Below are 9503 nucleotides of genomic sequence, written 5' to 3'. Positions count from 1 at the left end.
CCAGACATTTGATGTGCGGAAGGAAGAAGACAGAAACAGGGCAGTCAGTAATACTGTTGGAGAAGAGTGCTTCAGCAGAGATGGTGAAAAATTACGGAGGATTAAGAAATATTTCAGACGGAAATAGAAGTAGCAGTGATGAAATTTAACTTGGAGTAAGTAAACACACATTAGCCTAAAATAATCCCATACTTCAATTACTGAGCACAATTACTGTGCTCTAAGTAGGCAGAACCTCTCCATAGGAGCAAACATAAATAGCAATATCGATTTCTGCCCAGCCTCCACCAGAAGTTAACAATACAGATAACGTATTTTTTAAATGAGCAGAGGAAAATCAAACATATGACATCTTTATATTCTTCAATGCTACTGTTGTATTTGAAATTATTTGCTAAAGCAAAGATTTTAAGACAAAGGGACTAGCTGAAATGGTAGCAGGAAAAATAAGCTTTAGAGGTCCTTTTACTGTAATATTTAGCAGTGTCAATGGAGAGAAAGAAAAGGAAAGATGCAGCGTGTTTTACAGTTATTGGGAAATATATTTAACATGTGTAAGTAAACTGTGGGATTCACCGCTGCAGGAGGCAAAATATCTGTGATGACCTTGAATGATTAAATGACACATCCCAAAATATTGTGAAGGAAATCACATGGGCAAGGCCACAAACAGGAGTCAGAAAAAGATATTCCACATTAATCTGTAATATTAGAGAACTGACTAACAACAATAGGAATTATTGGTCCTTGAGGAACTTTTCACTGGATGGATCAGAACATGGTGTGTGTGGGGTGATTTTCCTTTTGAAAATTGCAAAGTAATAAATATGAAATATAAAAAAATTTCTATTTTTCAAATGCTAACTTAATCCCCCCTAAATTATAGAAGCAGCTAAGCCAAGCAATGTGTGATCAGCCAGCTAGCTGTCTGCAATATTTATGGGTGTCATGGGAATAACAGTAAATGTCAGAACTGAATGTATGCTGTCACGGCCACTAATGCAAAGTCACAGCAACTTAATTCTTCCGGTCTTGTTAGTGATACAAGGCTTAAAATGGTTTTAAATGCATTTGGAGAGTTCTTCGTTAAAAACCTTATGAATGTCCAAATGCTGGCATGTTTAAAAGATTTTTGGAATAACGTATCATGCTAAACTGTCTGAGAATGGCTATGCATCATTGTAAGTATCAGCCTGGCTTATTCATCTCCCAGACACTGTGAATTTGGACAATGAAGCCAAATCCAGAATTCTCATTTTGTTGTACCTGCCCTGACTTCAGTGGAGGACCTTCCTGAGCATGATCACAGCATTAACTGAATACAGGAAATTAAGAACACATTCTGCGTGATGGTGAACGCCTTAACTTGGATTGATTTCAGAGGAAATTAACTTTAGGAAGAGCTAAGAATCCTCTAGGGATGACCTCTTTAAAAAAACCAACCACCAAACCAACCACGACCCCCCAGCCCCCGAAATACAAAATCAGACAAAATTCCTGACAATATGTATGTAGAAGTCCTGATTTGGTCATTCTACAACCTTGGCGAAGAGTGAGCTACCAACTCTTCCTTGAAGATGATCATACTCTGATCTCATAGCCATTGATACATGAGAGTTTCAAAGATGTGTAAAGAGAGCAATGAATTTCACTGCAACAATGATGTAGCCAGGAGATAGCTTTTAAGGACCAGATTATATGAGCATGTAACAAAGCCACTGACTTCCCTATTGTCATATTTTGTTTGCCATTTTACATATAGTCATATTACAATAATGGTAATTTTTCATTTCTGTGATTGATTTGTGAGGAACAAAACTTTGGGTTTATCTTGCCTGAGGTAGTTCAGATACTTACCCACCTGGATCTGAAATATCTATGCTCTTACGATCCAGCCACTTGTCCTACATCTTGGGAACACTTCAAAATTTTTCCAAATTATTTCAAAAAAGATGATCTGTGTGAATGGATAATTACAAGAGACAGCCATGTAAGGCTTGTCCTACCCTTAAAACTTTTTGTATCAGAAGATGCTTATCTAGCCAAACTGCTTTGCAACTCAGGCTGACCAGAGCACACCCGTTGCTACCGTAGCTCAGCTGACAGATAGTCTCTTTATGAAGCTGCATTAGCTTGGTGGATTAGGACCACCAACTAAATTCCTGCGCTCTGCACCCCAAAATCATGGTAGTAGTGCATGAATTTTTGGGAGCATGAATTTATAGAGCACTCGTCTTGATAAACATCAAAGTCATCAACCCTCTTTCCTCCACAGACAATGGAGTAGAGCCCTATGCTGGGAGCCCTCACCAGCATCTTCTGGTTCTCAAATGCTGAATTAGGGGGGCTGCCTGTCCTTGGAGCGAGTGTGCCCTGGGCTTGGGGGGTGTCACCTCAGTACCCTTCCTGTCCCCACCCCCACCCCCGCAGACTGCTCACCCATCAGACCCCAATTCACAGCACAGAAGGGTGCTGTCTGCATCCTGCTGACCCCACACCAGGGAACAGCAGGGAGTGAAATGAAACCGGTTTTATAGAGGGTGCAATTAAAGGAAGCAAGAAGTTCATCATCCCCCTTTAACAGGTGGTGAGTTTAGGTAAGCTGCTCTGATGACAGAACTGCTGTGCAGTTGGATAGCCACAGACTTCTGAACTTTGTGGAAGATAGGTCTTTGGTTTACATTTTGGTCACAAAGGATTTTTCTTCCCACTGACATACAGTCCTTGCCCTGACATACAGCAGACAAGCTAACAATAACATTTTTGTTCAGCTCTGCCGAATCAGTTTGCAAAATGTATAATTTACATCGTTAAGTTGGTAGGGTTTTTTTGTACTATACATATGTATAAGCAAGAGAAATGTAGAAAACTAGGAGGTTATTACAAAAGGTTGGAATGGAGGTTAAGTACTGGCAGAAGAGGATTATGAATTTCTGGCAAAGGCCCACCTTCTCGTCTGTACAATGGACAGATCTCTGGTGTCCCGCAGCAGGGAAGGAGAAAGAAAGCTAGCTGCAGAGAAAGGCACAGCTGTGAGAGAGGCAGACACCAGAGAGTAACTGCCATGGTACATGGCAAATAGGGGCGTGCGGGCTAACAGCAATTTGAGTTCACATGGGTGAAAAAGAAGGAAAGCACTGAGTTCATATGTCAATGATACAAATTAGTAATAAGCTATTTGTTCTTGCAGCTCCCATCACCTTTGGCTAATAACAATCTTTGACGATTTAAGTAACAATTTAAAGTCCTCAGGACCAAATTTAACCCACTGACCAAGAAGTGGCAAATGAATCCACTCTTGTGGCTGAAGTCAAGAATGGCCAGTGGTACGAAAGGGACCGCTGTTTCTGTGTGTTAGTTTTAGGGAATCATGCTCTGCATTTCAGTTATGGACTACGTATTGCTGCCTCTGCCCTGAGTTACGGATGATACACTAAAAACCTCACCTGTCCCACCATCAGGTAGTCATGGTCTTCTGGCACTCTTGCTGCACAAGGAGAGAGAAACCCAGATTCATTTCACTGAAGTAATGCAAAAGACAACCTCAGGAATGCCAAGAAGAATTTATTGTGAAATGGACATTTTTCTGGATTTTTCAGATTTGCTTTACTTAAGTTTTAGCTGTTTACACTGAGCAACATAATTCTTAATAAGTTATTACCGAGGGGAAAAAAATTGCAAAGCGTCTTGGGAAGATGACAGCATGAGCTTACTAGAATCGTAGGCCATTAATTCCTTGGGTAAAGCAGCATCCTTCTGTGGTGCTGGATTTCAGCTTTGATGACAACATTGACAAAATTTCTGCTTCTGGTTTAATTTGAAGTGTGAAACTCTGTTAAGCAACCCCACCCAAACATCATTTTCCTCACTTCAGCTATGCAGAAGAGCAGAGGGATTTTGCTTTCAGTTTAAAAATAGGAACAGTTTCCCATCAGTTTATTCAATTTTGTTCCCTTTCTGGAACTTACTGCGCTTTTACTTGCCTTGGTGGTTAGGGGCTGTGCTGTAAACCAAAGCAATAAGGACGACTTTAGTTAAAGAAGAGGTTTGGTTTTGTACCTTCTTGCTAAGAAAACTTACGACAACTCCAAGATAATGTATTTTGAGGTCACAAAACACACAGGTGCTCAGTCTTCTCACTACTGTCTTGCTTTGAGGGCAGCCAAGACAGAGGAATGTCGTTTTCTTCTGCCACTGCTGGTGACCTGTGGGCAAGATGCAAGCAGAGAGAGAGATCACCGCACTCTTCCTTCCCTGGCTCCCTGCTCTTCTTTGCCTGTTGGTTCATAGCAGATTCCTGTTCTGCAGCGGTAAGGATGGTTCTGTTGGTTCCTGCAGTCTGCCTGCAGTCACAGCTGGCAGCACAAGGCTGAGGAGAGGGCAGATCTGCACCAGTGCAGCTCAGGCACCGCCTCAGAGCTGTGCCAGCGCACAGTGCAAGCACTCGCAGTGACAAAGGTGCCGCTTAAGAGTTCTGGCCTTTGTGAATGTAGCTAATCTTGTTCTTTTTTCCTCTCTCTTTTCTTCACACACACGCACCCCCCCACACCCTCCCTTAGCCAAGTAACATTGTGGTACCCAAAACATCCTGTGGCAATTAGTTCCCCGGTTTCCCTGTGATTAAGTACCTGATTTGATTTCTCCTGTTTGAAATCCTCCATGAGTCGTGCTTGCCTCCTTTACACTAACTACAACTTTACTACCTATATTTTTATATAACTGCCCCTCTGAAGATTCCTTCTTCAGTATTTCCTTCCGCTGAAGCTAGTTCTTACCCTCGCTGCTGATTTTCTCTGCCCCATTTTAACTCCACTTGATCTGTTCTGGCGTGGGGATCAGAACTGCACAGGTCTGGGGGGTTTTAGGGCAAATGTGACACAATTCCCGATTTGTTCCGTGTTCCTCTGCACTCCTTATAAATTCGCTTGTCCTTTTGTGAACTGCCAGTGGTTTTTAAGCCGACACTTTTGCTCTGCCGGCTGCATTCCTCCCGGAGGGGTACGCACCAGCCCGGTGCACCCCCGGCACATGGAGCAGCTCCCGAGCCCCCGCCGCCCGCGCCCCTCTCCGTCCCCGCCGCCCGCACCCCGCGGCAGCCGCGGCGCCCGGGCAGGTCCGGCTGCTCAGCAGAACCCGCCCCCGCCCCGCCCCTCCCCTCCCTGGGATTCGATGTTGTGTCACGTGGTCCTGCGGCCCCGCCCCCTTTCCCGCGCGCGGTCCCGGGGCGCCGGGCAGCCATGGCGGGGTGCGGGGTCGCGGAGCGCGTGTTCCCCGCTCTGCCCCGCCTGCAGCCGCTTTCCACGGCCCGGCGCCCACCCGCGCCGTGGTTCAAGGACGTCCAGGCTGCCCCCGGGACGGCTGTGGGCTGGCAGCGGGGCCGCCCCGAGCGGCAGCTTTCGGCCCCGGGCCTCAGCCGCCCGGTCGCTCACGGAAGCTACGGCAGATGCTGGTGGCAGCGGAGCTGAGGGGCCGGCGGGGTGAGGGGACCGGCGGGGCGGAGGGGGTGGCCGAGGGGACCGGCGGGGCGGAGGGGGATGGCGGGGCTGAGGGACATGGCCCGGCTGAGGGGACATGGGGAGCTGAATGGACGGGGGGAGCTGAGGGGGATGGCGGGGCTGAGGGGGAGCTTGAGGGGGATGGCGGGGCTGAGGGGGAGCTGGGGGGGGGCGGGGCTGAGGGGGAGCTGGGGGGGATGGCGGGGCTGAGGGGGAGCTGGGGGGGGCGGGGCTGAGGGGGAGCTTGAGGGGGATGGCGGGGCTGAGGGGGAGCTTGAGGGGGATGGCGGGGCTGAGGGGGAGCTGGGGGGGGGCGGGGCTGAGGGGGAGCTGAGGGGGATGGCGGGGCTGAGGGGGAGCTGGGGGGGGCGGGGCTGAGGGGGGGCTGAGGGGGATGGCGGGGCTGAGGGGGAGCTGAGGGGGATGGCGGGGCTGAGGTGGGGCTGAGGGGGGGGCCGGGCTGAGGGGGGGCCGGGCTGCGGCCGTGCCGTGCCGAGGGACCGGGGCGCTGCGCGGACCAGCGCCGCGGCGGGGCTGAGGGCCGGGGGCCGCGCGCGGCGGGCAGCGCCTCGCAGGCGGGGCACGGAAGCGGAGGCCGCGCGGGCGGCGGTTGAGGGCGCGGCGGTTGGTGCCACCTACCGACACGGACGCGTCGCAGCAGCCCGTCCCCGTCAGTGCCGACACCTTCCCCGCCAGGCTGTGGCGGCTGGTCAACAGCCCGCGCTGCCGCTCCGTTCGCTGGGGCGCCTCCGGCCGGGGGCTGGTCATCAACCAGCCGCTCTGTGAGTGCGAGCTGCTGGGCGCCGGGCCGGCCGTCGCCGCGCAGCCGGGTGGCCGTGGGGCAGCGGCAGCCGCCGGTTTCTTCAAGACCAAGAACTTCAGCAGCTTCATCCGGCAGCTCAGTCTCTATGGCTTCCGCAAGGTGGGGATGTTGCCGGGGAGCAGTGTGGTGGGGCCCGGGCCTGGGCCGGGCCCAGAGGGTGGACAAGGCAACGGTGGCAACTGCACCGGGCCCCTGCATCGCTTCCGCAGCCCCCACTTTCGCCGCGACCGCCCCGACCTCCTCGTCCACCTGAAGCGCCTGACGAAGGGCAACAAGGCGAAGATGGCAGCGGGCCTGGATGTGACCAGCCGCCCACCCAACCGCTTCCAGCGCTTGCCTGGCACGCCACTGAACGGGCAGCCGCTGCCTCCGCCCTCGACGCTCAGCAGGCCTGGTGAGTCAGAGTGGGCCATGTGGGGCCTTGGTGGGTTTTTGAGAAGCGCTGGGTGGCATGGGATTTGAAAATCAACGCTCTCCTGAGGGAGAAGGGTTACCTGTCCTTGCCGGTGGCATCTCAGTTCAGCTGGTGTAGGGAAGCTGTTGTTGTTTATGCAGGTAGATCTGCTGCCAGTAAGCATGAGTAGCATGGTTCACATGTATTTCAGGTTGCCTGTAGACTACAGTACAGTCTCCATTGCGTGCTACACTAAGAACACCCTTGCTCGATCTCTGTGGAGCTGGCACAGCTCTACCAGATGAACGTTACTGCTTCTTGCCCGTCAGTAAGGATGCCCATCAGTAGGGATGCTTAATATGCTGTCAGTACATGTGTGTGAAGCAGTGAGTCATGTGAAGTGATAACTAGAGCATCCTGTTAGTTTTGTGCAAAGGAGACGAGACCTGGTAGTAAGATTTTTGTCAGTTGTCTCCTGAAAAAGAATTCACAAGCTACGTAGTTTTTAAAACTGATTGAATGAGTAGGTGAGAGCTAATTAGAAAATAATACTGCTGAAAAGCCCTAGAACGTGTTTTCTTTCTTTCTAACCCTCTTTGAGAGGATCTGAGTTTTCCCAAGACAAGTGTGAGCCCTCAGGATTATTCCACAAATTTTGTATCGGCCCTAAAGCTTTGTAGTTGGTGCTGTGTAAGGAAGATGTGAATATCTTGCTTTGCAGTGCTCTTGGGCTGCTGCCAGAAGAGCACTCCGGCTTCCCATTCCCTTGGTGGCGTGTTAACTGTCATCTTCCTTGCAGCTGATACAGCAACGTGTTGGTTCAGCGCAGTGATCGGAGAAGACTTTAATAGCCTGGCTGGCTGTTGGACCCGAGTGATGCACCCCATGGGTGCAGAGCTGTAAGGTGCGGTGTAGGAGGAGCGGCAGGACTGTGCGACCAGGAGAAGGGGAGAAGCAGTTGACGGTACTGCTGTCTGCAGCACCGGCTGGCCTTTAGAGCAGAGTAGGGTATCCCCATACTCTTGGTTACTGTGTCAGGGTAGGAACTGTCATCTAATTCAAGTGGTGTTTTCCGTGATGTGTGTGGAACTGCACGTGCAATACCAAGAAGACAAAATGAAGCATCTGAGAAGGGATGGAACTTATTTCAGTAGGGAGGCTAGGAAACATTTAAACTAATGATTTGATGTTAACCTTGTTAAGGCTAAGATGAGTCATTGCAGACTTCAGTGACATGGTTTGTCTGATGTAATGCAGACCATTGGTAAAGGAAATTATGAGAAAGAGATGACTTTCATTTTTTGTCCTCTGTTTTTATGGCTGCAGTTTCAGAGTTTTTGCTCTAGGAGTCTCATTTTCTAGAAAGACAGAACAAGGAAAACATTGGGGTTTCTATGCAGTCAAGTTCTGACAGGCTGACAATGCACTGTGCGCTCTGTACTGACTGTTTAGGGGCACGTCTGTTCCCAGTGTCTTGCAGGGTGTAACGCTGTGTTAAACATTCAGGAACAATTCCTGGACAGCAACTGGAGGTTGGTAACTTGGCATCCCGTGGTGTCTTGTTTACGTGTTAGAACTAGATAATCTTCATGTCCCTATCCAAAGGTAAAATATAAACAAAAGAATTTTCATACCCCTGTTCCTTCTCTGTTTATAAATGGTGAAAGTACTGAACAGGAAATAAACGGTCCTATACATTAAGTCTTAGCAAATCTTCAGGGTCAGCTGGTATTTATTTAGTGATTCTTAATGGTTAAATGTGAACTTGCAGAATAATGACTGTATGTTACTGATTTCATCAGAGGAGTGCAAGAGGTAAATGTGAGGCTATTTTTAAAAAAAGTCCTTTTGGGTGAGAATTGGAAACTACAGGTCTGAGAAAGCCTGGCTTCTAGATAAACCCTATTGACGTGAACCATCCTGAAACTTGTAATTCTCATGGCTAAATGCAATCCTGCAGGGGAGTCACAAATGCAGTAGTTCTTGCAGAAATCAATGAGCACAGGCGTTTGCGGTGTTACTGTCAGTGTTTCCACAAAGTCACCAAAACAGAAATTGAGCTGTCATGGTATAAAAGCAAATACCATTTCATGAAACAGTAACTGTCTGAGAGAGGAAACTATAAAATAATAGAGAAGAATAAAAGGACTGTCTAAGAAATAACAAAATGGCAAAGACTGGGATATTTTAGTCTGCACTGAACTAGTTGAGCTGAGAAAAAATTGGCTTTGAAATTTTTTTCTTGACCAAATAAATGACTTGTCATAAAGTACTTGCAAAGTCCATTGGAGGATTTTGACGTTGCCCTTCCCTTAGCTGTTTGTGAGCTGTCAGTAGTGGAGTTTGGTCAAATCTTGCTTTATGATGTCCCTTTTTTAAAATGTATTGTCTGATTTAACACACAGTATTTTCAAAATTGCTTTTGTTTGGTTTAGTAAGTTACTACACATTTTGATTTATAGCACATTTCTAAATATGGGTAACTCGTTACTGCCAGTTTAAGGAGATTGAATGCTACGCAGACACCTCTGGGTTGGCGCTTCGCTCGTGTGCCACACAGCAGTTAGTGCATGCTCGAGTCTAAGAGTACAGTCTCCTTTCTGGATTAAGTACGCTGGAGCAAAGGTAGTCTTCCCAAATCATGTTGTAGAGCCTTGGCTCCTCATATTGCCTTTCTTTGCCTGTGAAAACTCCTTTCCTTAACACTTGTTTCGCTTTATTTTGTACCCACTGCAGGACTGCTGACTGTAGGACAGTTTCATCAACTTTACGGTCAAGGTGTTTTCCCTAC

General features: G+C 48.6%; 1 protein-coding gene across 1 annotated transcript; it reads left to right on the top strand.

Moving 5' to 3' along the window:
* Positions 1–6039: 6039 nt before the first annotated feature.
* Positions 6040–9495, top strand: LOC129736968 (heat shock factor protein 5-like; the record flags this gene model as incomplete). The annotated part of the gene is made up of 2 exons (XM_055722593.1): positions 6040–6712; positions 9449–9495. Coding segments are annotated over 2 exons (720 nt in total), but the record flags the coding sequence as incomplete, so codon positions are not given.
* Between the last annotated feature and the right edge of the window lie 8 nt (positions 9496–9503).

Source organism: Falco cherrug, chromosome 10 (assembly GCF_023634085.1).
Source record: "Falco cherrug isolate bFalChe1 chromosome 10, bFalChe1.pri, whole genome shotgun sequence".
Lineage (NCBI taxonomy): Eukaryota > Metazoa > Chordata > Aves > Falconiformes > Falconidae > Falco > Falco cherrug.
Note: the sequence above shows the minus strand (reverse complement) of the source record. Positions and strands in the feature narration are given on the sequence as shown.